The sequence below is a fragment of the Bombina bombina genome, chromosome 2 (genome assembly GCF_027579735.1).
Source record: "Bombina bombina isolate aBomBom1 chromosome 2, aBomBom1.pri, whole genome shotgun sequence".
NCBI lineage: Eukaryota > Metazoa > Chordata > Amphibia > Anura > Bombinatoridae > Bombina > Bombina bombina.
In genome coordinates this window covers 873,647,698-873,665,940 of record NC_069500.1, presented here as the reverse complement: position 1 = coordinate 873,665,940, position 18,243 = coordinate 873,647,698, and the positions used below count along the sequence as shown (strand labels likewise).

Below are 18,243 nucleotides of genomic sequence, written 5' to 3'. Positions count from 1 at the left end.
CTCCCTGTTAATTCCGTGACCTCTACCTTGGGTATTGGTTACCACTAGTAATTGGAATGACGTTGTGGACTCTCCATGTCTTAGGAAAGAAAACAAAATGTATGCTTACCTGATACATGTATTTTTTTCCGGACATGGAGAGTCCACAACCCCACCCTTTAGATTAGACAGTATTTTTTTGACTAAACCTCAGGCACCTCTACACCTTTGTGTTATTTTCTTTTTCCATTTCCCTTCGGCTGAATGACTGGGGGTTATGGGTAAGGGAAGTGACACTTAACAGCTTTGCTGTGGTACTCTTTGCCTCCTCCTGCTGGCCAAGAGTGAATATCCCACTAATAATTGGAATGACGTCTGACGTCCTGGACTCTCCATGTCTGGAAAGTAAGAAATTTATCAGGTAAGCATAAATTTTGTTATTTCTTTTTATTACATAAATCCTCTGTCAAATAAATAAATTTCAATTTCCAGATTGTGATTGGCCAGCTGCTAACATGATTTCCCATTACAGTGGCTCAAACCAATAGAGAAACTGAGCACAAGGCTACAAACAGCTTAGACTCTTGCTAATATTGATATTAGTGATGTAAGACCAATAAAGGGGTAAAACTTGTCATGTTCACTGAAGTCTAAACAGATTTACGCTGCTGCACACAACTGCTTTTTTGTGCAAGTGTATTTGTACTTTTTGTCTGTATTGTGAATTTATATAAATTATAAATTGTATTGGGTCTTAAATTACTGCTGGTTCTAAGTGCTGGTTTTTGTGTACTTGAACAAAATCGTGATCAAAAAGTACATCTTTTGCTTGGTATATTTTGTTGAAACAGCCCTTTTTTCATGAGAGCAAGGTGAGGTCTTACCAAGATGAACCAAAAGAAAAGAGGCAAAGCTAATAATTAAGGACATTCATTTATTTATTTTTTTAAATTAAAGGGGCAGTAAACATTTTTAAAAGTTTACAGAATTCAAATAATTACAAAAAATAATGTACAATTGTTATTATGAGCACGTGGTTCTGCCTTACAGAAGGCAGCTGCCTGCCCTAAATATTTGTTTTCCGTGAGTGCGTGGCTAGAAGATAGTTTACATTGAGTGGGTCACTTTAATTGGTTGCTGTTAATTTAACCATATTTTAGTGGCAATACAACAATAATTTTAGATTATTTATAGTAATTATTTGACTTGTGCAAATATTTGAAAAAATAAGTTATTGCTCTATGGAGCTTGAAGCCCCGTGTTTCTGGCGAACCTTCAGGCGATCTGAAGACCGCTGCTCCATAACCTGTCCGCCTGCTCTGAGGAGGCGGACAGAGATTGCCACAATTCAACCCGATCGAATACGATCGGGTTGATTGACATCCCCCTGCTAGTTCACAACCAGTTCTGCCAGTTCACAAGAGCGTATTGCTCTCCACATTCAGGGAGGTCTGTCGGACATGATCACCAATGTCGGATCATGTCCGACAGGCCTTTCATAAATAGGCCCCTATGTGAATGGTGCAAGTTTTGACTTTCATGTGCCTTTAAATGGACACAAAATGCTAAATACATTTCATGCACCTCCCTTTAATCATGGGTAAGGCCTAGGTTAAACACTCTGGTAAGTGCAAACAGGTCACCTTTGGAATGTAGTGAAAGATAGATGTCATCATGAAGACACTCATCATCCCATGACTATAGGGAGGCAGGGACTAACCTCAATACTATGCTTATAAAATGTATTCAGTGATAAAGGTCCCTTTAATTACAAACCCACAGCAGATTTTATGTGTGACAAATTGAATTGGCATTAATATTTTCCTTTTTTTTTTCTTATTATCTTTAGGTAAAAGAGTTTTCTACCCAGTACTGTTCAGCCAGTATAACCCTGCTATAATCTATGGGCATCATGATGCAATTCCTTCCATAGACCAACAGCTGGTAAGTGAGGCTTGTACAAAATTAGGTCATTGTAGCAGTGCATCCTGGGTACTTTCTTGTTTCACTTCAAAGCATAAGCCCTTGCCATGTGTCTTACCTCACAGCCCAGCCAACACAAACAAAATGGCGTTTGGAAATTTTACATTAGGTGCTGAAGGTTTTGAAAATACTTTTTTTTTCCTCCTTGAAGTAATTGAATAAGCTTCTGTTAGCTCACTAACCAGACATGCCTTCACTCCAGTAATGAATATAAATAATATAAATTGTACATCTTGTAATACTATTTTATATAAAAAAGCTCCCTTATTCTAAATCAGCTTTGATATTCACCTGCCCTATTTCCTATTTTATGTTATTCTGTCTCTAACAAAGCATTCTAACAAACATATAAAACATTTTATTTATTTTTTGTAAGAAAATCTTTATTGAATTTTATCAATGAAATACATATTTAGACAAATCAAATGATGACTGAATAATGAACTGTAATTCTATTTTTTTTTTTTGTGTGATCATTTGCTGCTTTTTTCAATATCTAGCTTCTTTTTTTCATAGACAAACTTTAATAAGTTACAAGCCATTGACAGAACCAAATAAATCATTATCCCAGCTGTTTAAATAAATTTGCTATAGCGAAGGTAGCGCAACTTAGTAAATATGACCCAGATTTTAATGTAAATATATTCTATAGTTCCAATACTAAAGAAGTCTGATTGGGTACTCTAGAACACAAGCACGGCTTAGCAACAGAGCTTCACTTTCTTACATGTTCTATTAGAAATTTGCTTATTCGATCCTTGGTAAGATAGAAAACATAGTTTTAAAGGGACTTGAAACCCATATTTTTTTCTTTATGATTTAGAAAGAGTATACCATTTTAAATAACTTTCTAATTTACTTTTATTACCTAATATGCTTCATTCTCTCGATATCCTTTGCTGAAAAGCATATCTAGATAGGCTCAGTAGCTGCTGATTGGTGGCTGCACATAGATGCCGCATGTGATTGGCTCATCCATGTGCTATTTATTTCATCTATTTCTTCAACAACGGATATCTGAAGAATGAAGCAAATTAGATAACAGAAGTAAATTGGAAAGCTGTTTAAAATTAAATCCTCTATTTGAATCTTGAAAGAAAATTTTGGGTTTAATATCCCTTTAATGTCACTTAAGAACCAGAAGACCCGTCAACTTTCTCCGTATTCACTATATGTACAGTCTCTTAGCAGCTTAGTCACAAACTGAAGCCATGAGCCTGAAACAGCAAGTTAGTTATTCACATCTTGGTTTTGTTATATGTAATTTTAAGACTATCAACCCACAAAGGGGTTAAACACATAGTAGAAGAGTCGCTCCAGACCAGCGGAGTAATGCTGATCTTGAGTGGAAACTTCCTCTGAGCCAATCAGCAGTGCTAGTCATACGACTCAGATGTGCAGTTAGCGCTGCTGATTGGATCCGCGGAGGGTTTCACTCAGGACCAGCAATGCTCTGTGGGTCCAGAGCAACAATTCTACAGTGTGTTTAACCACTTTGTAGAAGGGGGGGTAAACACACAGAAGTGTAGGGTAAGTAGTCTTTACATGTTTTAATGAACCATGTGGAATCCTGTCCCCTGCTCTTGTGCAACCAATGGTGTGAGAGCATGGTCTGTCAACCAGCGAGTCTGGGATGATTTATCTCCACCATTTTCCCCTACGTGTGAGAGGAGGCAGCATCAAAAGCAACATTAAGACACTAAGTTCCTGATGATCAATAACTTGATGGCAGAGAGAAATCATACAAAACCTTTGGGTGCTTTTTTTGAGCATTATATTTTAATGTATGTGTCTCTCCCTCAGAACCAGAACCTTCATAGTGAGATAAACAGCAGTCAAGATAAAACTTGCCTTTCTACAGTACTGACAAGACCTCTTAGTTAATCTTGCCAAACCAGACACCTGTAGATCATCTGGATCTAGGTGGGCTGAAGGTGACATATGAAGCATCTTGATGTTGTAGGACAAAGTGTTTCTACCCCTTCCGCACTCCTTACTGTTCCGCTTTAGCCCTTTCCTGCTTATACAATGACTACATCTCTTTACCATTACATGTTCATTTAACACCAAGTTAAAGGGACATGAAACCCAACATTTTTCTTTCATGATTCAGATAGAGAATACAATTTTAAACAACATTTTAGTTTACTTCTATTATTTAATTTGCTTCATTCTCTTGTTATTCTTTGCTAAAAGGTTTATCTATGAAAGCTCAGGAGCAGCAGAGAATCTAGGTTATAGCTGCTGATTGGTCGCTGCATATATATATACCGATTGTCATTGGCTCACTCATGTGTTCATTTAGAAACCTGTACTGCATTGCTACTCCTTCAAGAACTGATGTCAAGAGAATAAAACAAATTAAATAATAGAAGTAAATTAGAAAGTTGTTTAAAATTGTATTCTCTATCTGAATCATGAAAGATAATTTTTGGGTTTTATGTCCCTTTAACTTTTGTATTTAAAAAGATGTTAGAGTTGAAAAACACCTGTTGCTTTTAAATAAAAATGGTGCTTGGCCAACGCTCCCTAGAGAGATCAACAAGCAAAATCTGTGACCTACAAATGCTATAAATAAAATTGCTGGTTTAAATGAAATTGCTGGTTTATGCAATTTGCGGCATTTTAAAAGCCTATAGGTTAATAGATTTTGCATTTTGATCTCTGAGGAGTGTGGGACAAATCACAATTATTTTTTACTCAAAAATAATTAAGTTTTACTTGAGAATGTAAAGCCCTTTTTAGGTTTGCGTAAAAGTCTAACTCTTGCAATAACAAATCGAACGTTAATGCAAAACTCAGCCAAAAAAAAAAGCAGACACACTACTAAAGGAAATTTAAATCTGAGCTCTGATATGACCAGACCTTCAAATGGGTTTAAATGACCTTGAATTTGAAATGTGTTACAGTTTACATTTTTTAATAAATTTATTTTTTAAATGCGGGGAAAATCATACCCAAAAACTTCTCTTAATGCTAGATTTTAATTTTTCATTCAAACAAACAAAAATGTAAACTTGAACCTCCTACCAATTTATTTTGACATAATGTCATGATTTTTAACATCACATTTGACATCACCCTAAATATCATTAATGACATTGCACTTTACAAAATATGATATAATGTGTGTGTCACCATCTGTAACAATCTTCTGCTGGTGCTGGCGGGAGAAGTGGGCGGCTCAGGAGGGAAGGGGAGGGAGTGGGAATGCCCTTATACAAAAAAAAAAGAACAGGGGGAGAGAGAGCAAAAGAGAGAGAGAGAGAAAGTAAAAGAGAGGGGAGAGAGAGAGTTAAAGAGAGGGGAGAGAGAGTAAAAGAGGGGAGAGAGAGAGCAAAAGAGAGGGGAGAGAGAGAGCAAAAGAGAGGGTAGAGTGAGATCAAAAGAGAGGGGAGAGAGAGAGCAAAAGAGAGGAGAGGGAGAGCAAAAGAGAGGGGGTGAGAGGGAGAGCAAAAGAGAGGGGGAGAGAGAGTAAAAGAGGGGGAGAGAGAGAGCAAAAGAGAGGGGAGAGAGAGCAAGAGAGAGGGGAGAGAGCAAAAGAGAGGAGAGAGAGCAAAATAGAGGGGGAGAGAGAGCAAAAGAGAGGGGGAGAGAAAGAGAGTAAAAGAGAGAGGGAGAGAGAGCAAAAGAGAGGGGGAGAGAGAGAGCAAAAGAGAGGGGGGAGAGAGAGCAAAAGAGAGGGGGAGAGAGAGAGCAAAAGAGAGGGGGAGAGAGAAAGCAAACAAGAGAGGGGGTAGAGAGCAAAAGAGAGGGGGGAGAGAGAGCAAAAGAGAGGGGGGAGAGAGGAAAAGCGAGGGGGGAGAGAGAGCAAAAGAGAGGGGGGGAGAGCAAAAGGGGTGGTGAAAGAATCCACCTGGTGAAAGAATCCACCTGGATGCAGCATAAGCTGCATCCAGGTGGATTCCAAAAATGGCAGGGTGGTTCCGTCACCACAATAGACTGCCCTTCCGAAAATGGCAGGGTGGTTCGGTGGCTCCGTCACCACAATAGACTGCCCTCTGGGCAGGCTTTCCCACTAGTTAATATTAATTATAATTACAACTTATATAACGCTTTTCTCCTGGTTGAATTCAAAGTATTACAATTTCAAGATTTATTTTAACTGTCCCATGTTGGTGACAATATTCAGTGTCATATGACTAGCCCGGCTATTGGTTTAGTGGTGGAAATGTCACCTCATTGAGAAAAGAGCGCTGTGCTGTGAGTTTAGCGAGGAGGCCGCAGCACAGAAAGGGTAAGTTTAGCACCATTTTTTACAAACTCATGATTTTAAGTCCAGTTTATTTTTAGTGATGGTAAATCCTAGCGTTTTTGAAACGCTCAGATTTACCATCACTTCAAGTATAAGAATTGGCATAACCTTAAGACTTAAATCTAATTTTTCTCCCAATCACTATCGCCTAGATTACGAGTTTGGCGTTAGCCTTAAAAAAGCAGCGTTGAGAGGTCCCAACGCTGCTTTTTTCCTAACGTTGGTATTACAAGTCTGACAGGTACAGGCTCACCGCTCACTTTTCTTCCGCGACTCGAGGCTACCGCAAATCCCCTTACGTCAATTGCGTATGCTATCTTTTTAATGGGATTTACGGTATTACGAGTCTTGGAAGAAGTGAGCGGTAGACCCTCTCCTCTCAAGACTTCTACCGCATTTAAAAGTCAGTAGTTAAGAGTTTTATGGGCTAACGCCGGAACATAAAACTCTTAACTAAAGTGTTACAAAGTACACTAACACCCATAAACTATCTATTAACCCCTAAACCGAGGGCCCCCCCCACATCGGAAACACTTAAATAAATATATTAACTCCTAATCTGCCGACTGGACATCACCGCCACTGTAATAAATATAGTAACCCCTAAACCGCCGCACTCCCACCTCGCAAACACTAGTTAAATTTTATTAACCCCTAATCTGCCGTCCCTAACATCGCCGACACCTACTTACATTTATTAACCCCTAATCTGCCACCCCCAACGTCGCCGCTACTATATTAAAGGTATTAACCCTTAAACCTAAGTCTAAACCTAATCCTAACCCCCCCTAACTTAAATATAATTTAAATTAAACTAAATAAAATTACTACAATTAAATAAATTAATCCTATTTAAAACTAAAAACTTACCTATAAAATAAACCCTAAGCTAGCTTCAATATAACTAATAGTTACATTGTATCTAGCTTAGGGTTTATATTTATTTTACAGGCAACTTTGTATTTATTTTAACTAGGTACAATAGTTATTAAATAGCTATTAACTATTTAATAACTACCTAGCTAAAATAAGTACAAAATTACCTGTAAAATAAATCCTAACCTAAATTACAATTACACCTAACCCTACACTATCATTAAAAAAATTACCTAAACTACCTACAATTAAATACAATTAAATTAAATAAACTTATTTACGAGGGGGGGGGGGACACTAAATTGCAGGGGGAAAAAAGAATTACAAGAATTTTAAACTAATTACACCTAATCTAATCCCCCTAATAAAATAAAAAAGCCCCTCAAAATAATAAAATTCCCTACCCTTTACTAAATTACAAATAGCCCTTAAAAGGGCCTTTTGCAGGGCATTGCCCCAAAGTAATCAGCTCTTTCACCTGTAAAAAAAATACAGTACCCCACCCCAACATTAAAACCCACCACCCACACACCCAACCCTACTCTAAAACTCACCCAATCCCCCCTTAAAAAAACCTAACACTACCCCCCTGAAGATCTCCCTACCTTGAGCCGTCTTCACCCAGCCGGGCACAAGTGGACCTCCAGAGGGGCAGAAGTCTTCATCCGATCCGGGCAGAAGAGATCCTCCAAGTGGCAGAAGTCTTCATCCAAGCGGCATCTTCTATCTTCATCCATCCGGAGCGGAGCGGGTCCATCTTCAAGCCAGCCGACGCGGAGCCATCCTCTTCAAACGACGTCCTAACACTGAATGAAGGTTCCTTTAAATGATGTCATCCAAGATGGCGTCCCTTGAATTCCGATTGCCTGATAGGATTCTATCAGCCAATCGGAATTAAGGTAGGAAAAATCCTATTGGCTGATTGGATCAGCCAATAGGATTGAGCTTGCATTCTATTGGCTGATTGGAACAGCCAATAGAATGCAAGCTCAATCCTATTGGCTGATCCAATCAGCCAATAGGATTGAACTTCAATCCTATTGGCTGATCCAATCAGCCAATAGGATTTTTCCTACCTTAATTCCGATCAGCCAATCGGAATTCAAGGGACACCATCTTGGATGACGTCATTTAAAGGAACCTTCATTCAGTGTTAGGACGTCGTTTGAAGAGGATGGCTCCGCATCGGCTGGCTTGAAGATGGACCCGCTCCGCTCTGGATGGATGAAGATAGAAGATGCCGCTTGGATGAAGACTTCTGCCGCTAGACTTAGGTTTAATCTGATCCAATCAGCCAATAGGATTTTTCCTACCTTAAATCCTATCAGCCAATCGGAATTCAAGGGACACCATCTTGGATGACGTCATTTAAAGGAACCTTCATTCAGTGTTAGGACGTCGTTTGAAGAGGATGGCTCCGCATCGGCTGGCTTGAAGATGGACCCGCTCCGCTCAGGATGGATGAAGATAGAAGATGCCGCTTGGATGAAGACTTCTGCCGCTAGACTTAGGTTTAGGGGTTAATAAATGTAATATTGTAGCGGCGACGTTGGGGTCGGAAGATTAGGGGTTAATACATTTAATATAATTGCGGCGACGTTGGGGGGGGCAGATTAGGGGTTAATAACTATAATGTAGGTGGCGGCGATGTTGGGGGCAGTAGATTAGGGGTTCATAGGGATAATGTAGGTGGCAGCGGTGTCCGAAGCGGCAGATTAGGGGTTAATAATATAATGTAGGTGTCAGCGATAGCGGCGGCAGATTAGGGGTTAATAAGTGTAAGATTAGGGGTGTTTAGACTCGGGGTTCATGTTAGGGTGTTAGGTGTAGACATAGATTTATTTTCCCCATAGGAAACAATGGGGTTGCGTTAGGAGCTGGACGCTGCTTTTTTGCAGGTTTTAGGTTTTTTTCAGCCAGCTCAGCCCCATTGTTTCCTATGGGGAAATCGTGCACGAGCACATTTAGCCAGCTTACCACTACCGTAAGCAACGCTGGTATTGAATTGAGATGTGGAGCTAAATTCTGCTCTACGCTCACCTTTTTGTGGCTAACGCCGGGTTTAAAAAAAAAACGTAATACCAGCGTTGTCTTAAGGGAGCGGTGGGAAAAAATGGCTTGTTAGCCCCGCAAGCCTTACCGACAAAAACTCGTAATCTCGCCATATGACTTCCAAAATCATCATAAAAGTAAAACATATTAAAGAGACATTACGGTCAAAATTTAAATGCACATAGATGAATTACATCTTTAAATATAAACATATTTACCATATACATGTATAGGCAAAAATGCTTGTAGTAATCATTATCACTGTTTTCATGTTAGCATTTTTTTATGCACATGCATGTGAAGCATAGTTAGATATTCTCAGTGCACCAGCATTTAAAATACTACAGCTGCTCAGAGAGGCAGTGGGGCTTGTATCACGTCAGAAATTAACAAATACTTAAATACACTTTTAAAACAGCTATAGCTTTTATTAGAAGCATTTTTGCTAATACATGTATATTACAAAAATGCTTCTATTCAAAACTGAAATGCATCTTTGTGGATTCCAATTTTGGCTGGAATGTCCTTTGACTATGTAAGATCACTCTAACTTCTAAATCACTATAAAACTTAAAGGGGCAGAAACACAAAATCTTAGTACTTAGTATAGTATACCTTTTATATTCTTTAGTGTTGTATTTTGTTAACCTCCTCATGGGTGGTTGTTTAGTCCTTACACCAGCCACCTCTCTGTTTCAAGCATTTTTGTTTCACATATGACAAGCCCAGCAGTACATCCAATCTGAAACCTACTCAATTGCAAGAAAGAATTATGACAAGCCCAGTGGTACAGCCAATCACAAGCCATACTGCAGAGTGCACTTCTGGTACCTCTGCTCCAGTGGCTGTTTTTAGTTAAATAGTCTGAGCTCCCACAACAGCAGTGATAAGTATTTGTTACTGAGAATTGCATATGTACATTTGTATATCCATTAACATGTTTGTCATGCATGCACATTAAACATTTTTATAACACACTTTTGAGGCTTTATGTCACACATATGGAGACTTTTTTTCCAAGTTCTCTACTCATTCAAAAAGTCTTTATCCTTTACTGCACATTACACGATCTCTAGATTTTCATATACAACATTAGTATTTGACTAGCCATGTCAAATCTCTTTATAATTTAAATCCAACACATTTGCTATTCCCTCTACAGATGCAAACTGAATTCTGCTTGGGAGAGGCAATGTTTGCATTTTGAGAGTTGGATCTTACCTTTGCAGGGGTTAGGGGTTCAGCATATAGGGTTGAACACAGTCTTGTTTTTGGCAGATAAAGTGTTTTTATGGTGGGCAGCTGGAAAACCCGATTTAGACATTACATCACAATTTAAAGGGCCGGTTTCTTGCTTGATCCCTTTTACTACTACTTAGTGATATTAATAGATGACAGGTGTGCAATTAACCTGTTGTGCTCCAATATCATTAAAGCGACAGTCAAGTCAAAATGAAACTTTCATGATTCAGATAGAGCATGCAATTTTAAACAGCTTTCCAATTTACTTTCCTTCCATAAGGCAGGGAGAGTCCACGACTTCATTCCTTACTGTTGGGAAATACAACACCTGGCCACCAGAAAGAGGCAAAGACACCCCAGCCAAAGGCATTAATATCCCTCCCAGTTCCCCTATCCCCCAGTCATTCTTTGTCTTTGTCACTATAGGATTTTGGGGTCTCTTCTAGCCGTTGCCAGAACACAAGGTATTTCAGTAGCGCCTTACCTGGATGATATCTTGGTACAGGCACCATCTTTTCGTCTAACGGAAGAACATTCGGAGTTCCTTCTCAATCTTCTTCGATCACATAGATGGAAGATAACCTTGGAAAAGAGTCCTCTTACTCCAAGTACAAGGGCGAATTTCCTGGGAACAATAACAGACTCCATATCCATGAGAATATTCCTCACAGATCAGAGGTGTTGCATGCTAACTTCTGCATGTCTTGCCCTCCAGGCCTCCTCGAGACCCTCAGTGGCTCAGTGTATTGAGGTAATCGGACTCATGGTGTCCTGCATGGACATAATTCCTTTTGCCAGATTCCATCTCACCTGGGAATCGGACTTCCTCAGCAGGCAATCCTTTCACCCAGGGGAATGGTCTCTTCACCCCGAGGTGTTTGCAGAGATATGTAGCGAGTGGGGGACACCGGAGATATATCTCATGGCATCCCGCCTCAATACCAAGCTATCCAGGTACGGGTCGAGGTTGAGGGATCCTCAGACGGAACTGATAGATGCCCTATCAGTACCATGGAGGTTCAGACTCATATCTTTTTCCTCCATTACCGCTTCTCCCTCGTGTGGTGGCTCGCAAACAAGCAGGAGCGAGCATCTGTAATTCTGATTGCTCTGTCATGGCCACAAAGGACGTGGTTTGCAGATCTGGTGGGGATGTCCTCATCTCCTCAGTGGAGGTTACCTTGTCACAGAGATCTGCTGATACAGGGTCCCTTCGTTCATTTAAATCTAGATTCTCTGAGGCTGACTGCGTTGAGATTGAAGACTTAGTCTTAGCCAAGAGAGGGTTTTCTGAGAGTCTTAGCGACACTCTGGTTCAAGCTCGTAAGCCAGTTACTTGTCGTATCTACCATAAAGTGTGGAGGACTTGTACTGGTGTGAAGAGCGTGGCATAAGGTTAAGGTTGCCAGAATGTTATCTTTTCTCCAGGATGGACTGGAGAAGAGTTTATCTGCTAGTTCCCTGAAAGGACAGATATGCCCTGTCAGTGTTAATGCACAAAAGATTGGCTGAGCTTCCGGATATGCAGTCCTTTGTTAAGGCTCTGGCTAGGATCAGATCCGTGTTCATATCTTGGGCTCCGCCTTGGATCCTCAATCTTGTTCTTAGTGTTTTACAGCAGGCTCCATTTGAGCCTATGCATACTGTTGACATTAAATTGTTGTCTTGGAAGGTTCTTTTTTTGTTGGCTATTGCCTCTGTGCGCAGAGTTTCTGAGATTTCTGCTTTGCAATGTTATCCCCCCTTATCTGTTTTTTCATGCTGATAAGGTGGTTTTAAGCACTAAACTAGGGTTCCTCCCTAAGGTGGTGTCGAATTGTAACATTAATCAAAAAATTGTTGTTCTTTCCTTTTGTCCTAATCCTTCTTCAGCGAAGGAACGTTCACTTCACAATCTAGATGTGGTTCGTGCCTTGAAGTTATATCTTCAGGCTACTAAAGAATTCAGACAATCTTCCTCTTTGTTTGTTATCTATGCGGGGAAGCATTAGGGGCAGAAGGTTACTACGACTTCCCTATCTTTGTGGTTGAGGAATGTCATCCGCTTAGCTTATGAGACAGCGGGACGACATCCTCCTGAGAGGATAGCAGCTCATTCCACCAGAGCTGTGGCTTCCTCTTGGGCTTTTAAGAAAGGAGCCTCAATGGATCAGATTTGTAAGGCAGGTACCTTGTCCTCCTTACACAGTTTTTCTAAATTTTACAAGTTTGATGTGTTTGCTTTGGCTGAAGCAGCTTTCGGGAGAAAAGTTTTGCAGCCTGTGGTGCCCTCAGAATAGGGTCCGCCTCTTTTTTCTGTTCCCTCCCGTTATTTATTCAGTGTCCTCTGGAGCTTGGGTATAGTTTTCCCAACAGTAAGGAATGAAGTCGTGGACTCTCCCTGCCTTATGGAAGGAAAACATAATTTATGCTTACCAGATAAATTCCTTTCCTTCCTAGCAGGGAGAGTCCACGACCCCGCCCATAATTTATTTTTCTGATCTTATATTATTTCTTCTGGCACCTTTTATGCCCTGATGTTTCTCCTACTTTTCCTTGTTCCCTTCGGCAGAATGACTGGGGGATAGGGGAAGTGGGAGGGATATTTAAGCCTTTGGCTGGGGTGTCTTTGCCTCCTCCTGGTGGTCAGATGTTGTATTTCCCAACAGTAAGAAATGAAGTCATGGACTCTCCCTGCCAAGAAAGAAAGGAATTTATCTGGTAAGCATAAATTATGTTTTTTTTTCTACTGATTTTTAAACCGTTGAAAACCACCTCTTATCTCAGTGCATTTCACAGTTAGATAATGCTAATTCATGTGTGTCATATATGTAACATTGTGCTCACTCCCATGGAATTATTTATCAGTACTGATTGGCTATAATGTCTTTTTAAAAATAACTGAGATAAGGGGGCAGTCTGCAGAGGATTAGATACATGGTAAAAACAGACGTAAAAAGAGTATTAATATAACTGTGTTGTTTGCGCAAAACTGGGGAATGGGTAATAAAGGGATTATCTATCTTTTTAAACAATAAAACATTTCAAGTAGACTGTCCCTTTAAGATACATGCATATGTCTTTTTAAGGGATTTAAACAGTGCATTATCTTTATAATGGGCATGTGTTGGGTTATTGAGTTGGCTCATTTTTATTAGTGTAAAAATATAATTTATGCTTACCTGATAAATTCATTTCTCCTGTAGTGTAGTCAGTCCACGGGTCATCCATTACTTATGGGATTATAACTCCTCCCTAACAGGAAGTGCAAGAGGATCACCCAAGCAGAGCTGCTATATAGCTCCTCCCCTCTACGTCATATCCAGTCATTCGACCGAAACCATACGAGAAAGGAGAAACTATAGGGTGCAGTGGTGACTGGAGTTTAATTAAAATTTAGACCTGCCGTAAAAACAGGGCGGGCCGTGGACTGACTACACTACAGGAGAAATGAATTTATCAGGTAAGCATAAATTATATTTTCTCCTGTTAAGTGTAGTCAGTCCATGGGTCATCCATTACTTATGGGATACCAATACCAAAGCTAAAAGTACACGGATGACGGGAGGGACAGGCAGGATCTTTACACGGAAGGAACCACTGCCTGTAGAACCTTTCTCCCAAAAACAGCCTCCGAAGAAGCAAAAGTGTCAAATTTGTAAAATTTTGAAAAAGTGTGAAGACCAAGTTGCAGCCTTGCAAATCTGTTCAACAGAGGCCTCATTCTTAAAGGCCCAAGTGGAAGCCACAGCTCTAGTAGAATGAGCTGTAATCCTTTCAGGAGGCTGCTGTCCAGCAGTCTCATAGGCTAAACGTATTATGCTACAAAGCCAAAAAGAGAGAGAGGTAGTCGAAGCTTTTTGACCTCTCCTCTGTCCAGAATAAACGACAAACAGGGAAGAAGTTTGATGAAAATCTTTAGTTGCCTGCAAATAAAATTTCAGGGCACGGACGACGTCCAGATTGTGCAAAAGTCGTTCCTTCTTTGAAGAAGGGTTAGGGCACAATGATGGAACAACAATCTCTTGATTGATATTCTTGTTAGTGACTACCTTAGGTAAGAACCCAGGTTTAGTACGCAGAACTACCTTGTCTGAATGAAAAATCAGATAAGGAGAATCACAATGTAAGGCCGATAACTCAGAGACTCTTCGAGCCGAGGAAATAGCCATTAAAAACAGAACTTTCCAAGATAACAGCTTGATATCGATGGAATGAAGGGGTTCAAACGGAACACCTTGCAGAACGTTAAGAACTAAGTTTAAGCTCCACGGCGGAGCAACAGTCTTAAACACAGGCTTAATCCTAGCCAAAGCCTGACAAAAAGCCTGAACGTCTGGAACTTCTGCCAGACGTTTGTGTAAAAGGATAGACAGAGCTGAAATCTGTCCCTTTAACGAACTAGCAGATAAACCCTTTTCTAAACCCTCTTGTAGAAAATACAATATCCTAGGAATCCTAACCTTACTCCATGAGTAACTCTTGGATTCGCACCAATATAAGTATTTACGCCATATTTTATGGTAAATTTTCCTGGTAACAGGTTTCCTAGCCTGTATTAAGGTATCAATCACTGACTCCGAGAATCCACGCTTTGATAGAATCAAGCGTTCAATCTCCATGCAGTCAGCCTCAGAGAAATTAGATTTGGATGTTTGAAAGGACCCTGAATCAGAAGGTCCTGTCTCAGAGGCAGAGACCATGGTGGACAGGACGACATGTCCACTAGATCTGCATACCAGGTCCTGCGTGGCCACGCAGGCGCTATTAAAATCACCGATGCTCTCTCCTGTTTGATCCTGGCAATCAATCGAGGAAGCATCGGGAAAGGTGGAAACACATAAGCCATGTTGAATACCCAAGGTGCTGTCAGAGCATCTATCAGCACCGCTCCCGGGTCCCTGGACCTGGATCCGTAGCAAGGAAGCTTGGCGTTCTGGCGAGACGCCATGAGATCCATATCTGGTTTGCCCCAAAGATGAAGCAGTTTGGCAAACACCTCCGGATGAAGTTCCCACTCCCCCGGATGAAAGGTCTGGCGACGTAGAAAATCCGCCTCCCAGTTCTCCACGCCTGGGATGTGGATCGCTGACAGGTGGCAAGAGACTTATTATCTTTGAGACTTCCATCATCGCTAGGGAACTCCTTGTTCCCAGTGGCGTCACTAGGGGGGGCGGGGGGCGGGCCGCACCCGGGTGACACCCACCAGGGGGTGACACCAAAAAAAAATTTTTTTTTTTTTTTTTTTAAATTTTATTGAAATTCAAAGAAATACAATGTTGAGATGCATATATTTTTTTTTTATTAGAGGGGCTGGCATTTGTGAACATTGGTGGGACTGTCGAAGATGTAGACACACAATTTTTTTGCCCCTTGAGCCAGTGCTGCAATTTCAACAAATAGTTTTCCCGGCTGCTTTTGCTTGTTTGTACTTTGCTTCTCCCCTGCCCAATTTTGCTATGAATGTTGTGGGCATGCCGTGGGGCTTGCAAAGTTGCGCTGCTAGCCTAAACCTGCCTGCCTATCTGTGCTCACTGCTCAGTGACATGTGGAGCAGTGGAGTCACTCACTGCTGTGATGTCTCTCTAAACGGGAACTGGCAAATCATGAGGAGATGCCTGGCACCTGACCGCATGACTGTTTGACACTGTCTTTAAAGTGAAGGAGCCACGTATGATGCCCACCAGACCATTACGGTTACGGTACACTAAGTGCACACTGAACAGGTAGGAGGGCGGGCGGGGGTCTGGGGGTGGGCAGAGTGCAGAGGTGATTGGCCATAAGAAGCGGTAGGCACGCGGCCCGGGGCTGTGCACTGACAGACTTGGAACAGAGTCAGAGAGCAGAATTTTCATAGTTCGCACCTAAAACTTTTCTTTAGTGATTTATTTTTAGAGTGCTCTATTTATCTTTCATTTGATGCTCTGCTGAGTCAGGGAGCAGCTCTAGGCATGAGCTTTATAATTAATGCAGGGCAGTTTACATATTTTGTATGTGTGTGTCTGAGTTTTTGTGTGTGTGTGTGTGTGTGTCTCAGTGTTTTTGTGTGAGTGTCTGAGTGTGTTTCCGAGTGTTTGTGTGTGCATCTGAGTATGTTTTAAGTGTGTCTGAGTGTTTGTATGTGATTTGCCTGTGTTTTTGTGTGTGTCTGCTTTCTGGGGGGGGGGGGTGACACCATAACTTACCGCACCGGGTGACACCAACCCTAGTGACGCCACTGCTTGTTCCTCCCTGATGGTTGATGTAAGCCACAGTCGTGATGTTGTCCGACTGAAACCTGATGAACCTCAGAGTTGCTAACTGAGGCCAAGCCAGAAGAGCATTGAAAATTGCTCTTAATTCCAGAATGTTTATTGGAAGGAGTCTCTCCTCCTGAGTCCATGATCCCTGAGCCTTCAGGGAATTCCAGACTGCGCCCCAACCTAGAAGGCTGGCGTCTGTTGTTACTATCGTCCAATCTGGCCTGCGGAAGGGCATCCCCTTGGACAGATGTGGCCGAGAAAGCCACCATAGAAGAGAATCTCTGGTCTCTTGATCCAGATTTAGCAGAGGGGACAAATCTGAGTAATCCCCATTCCACTGACTTAGCATGCACAATTGCAGCGGTCTGAGATGCAGGCGCGCAAATGGTACTATGTCCATTGCCGCTACCATTAAGCCGATTACCTCCATGCACTGAGCCACTGACGGGTGTTGAATGGAATGAAGGACACGGCAAGCATTTAGAAGTTTTGATAACCTGTCCTCCGTCAGGTAAATTTTCATTTCTACAGAATCTATAAGAGTCCCTAGAAAGGGAACTCTTGTGAGTGGCAATAGAGAACTCTTTTCTACGTTCACCTTCCACCCATGCGACCTTAGAAATGCCAGAACTAACTCTGTATGAGACTTGGCAGTTTGGAAACTTGACGCTTGTATCAGAATGTCGTCTAGGTATGGAGCTACCGCTATGCCTCGCGGTCTTAGTACCGCCAGAAGAGAGCCCAGAACCTTTGTAAAGATTCTTGGAGCCGTAGCTAACCCGAAGGGAAGAGCTACAAACTGGTAATGCCTGTTTAGGAAGGCAAATCTTAGATACCGGTAATGATCCTTGTGAATCGGTATGTGAAGGTAGGCATCCTTTAAATCCACTGTGGTCATGTACTGACCCTCTTGGATCATGGGTAAGATGGTTCGAATAGTTTCCATTTTGAACGATGGAACTCTTAGGAATTTGTTTAGGATCTTTAAGTCCAAGATTGGTCTGAAGGTTCCCTCTTTTTTGGGAACCACAAACAGATTTGAATAGAATCCTTGCCCGTGTTCCGACCGCGGAACTGGGTGGATCACTCCCATTAGTAAGAGGTCTTGTACACAGCGTAGAAACGCCTCTTTCTTTATCTGGTTTGCTGATAACCTTGAAAGATGAAATCTCCCTTGTGGAGGAGAAGCTTTGAAGTCCAGAAGATATCCCTGAGATATGATCTCTAACGCCCAGGGATCCTGGACATCTCTTGCCCAAGCCTGGGCGAAGAGAGAAAGTCTGCCCCCCACTAGATCCGTTTCCGGATCGGGGGCCCTCACTTCATGCTGTCTTAGGGGCAGCAGCAGGTTTTCTGGCCTGCTTGCCCTTGTTCCAGGACTGGTTAGGTTTCCAGCCCTGTCTGTAGCGAGCAACAGTTCCTTCCTGTCTTGGAGCGGAGGAAGTTGATGCTGCTCCTGCCTTGAAGTTACGAAAGGCACGAAAATTAGACTGTTTAGCCTTTGGTTTGGCCCTGTCTTGAGGCAGGGCATGGCCCTTACCTCCAGTAATGTCAGCAATAATTTCTTTCAAGCCGGGCCCGAATAATGTCTGCCCTTTGAAAGGAATATTAAGCAATTTAGATTTAGAAGTCACA

General features: G+C 41.5%; 1 protein-coding gene across 1 annotated transcript in view; it reads left to right on the top strand.

Annotated features, from left to right (window-relative positions):
• The window catches only part of CSGALNACT1 (chondroitin sulfate N-acetylgalactosaminyltransferase 1), a 290,025-nt gene that overhangs the window by 211,999 nt on the left and 59,783 nt on the right, over positions 1 to 18,243 (top strand). The window contains exon 5 of the mRNA XM_053703210.1: positions 1,829 to 1,927. Within this exon, the coding sequence (XP_053559185.1) occupies positions 1,829 to 1,927 (99 nt within the window). The remainder of the gene's footprint in view (positions 1 to 1,828; positions 1,928 to 18,243) is intronic.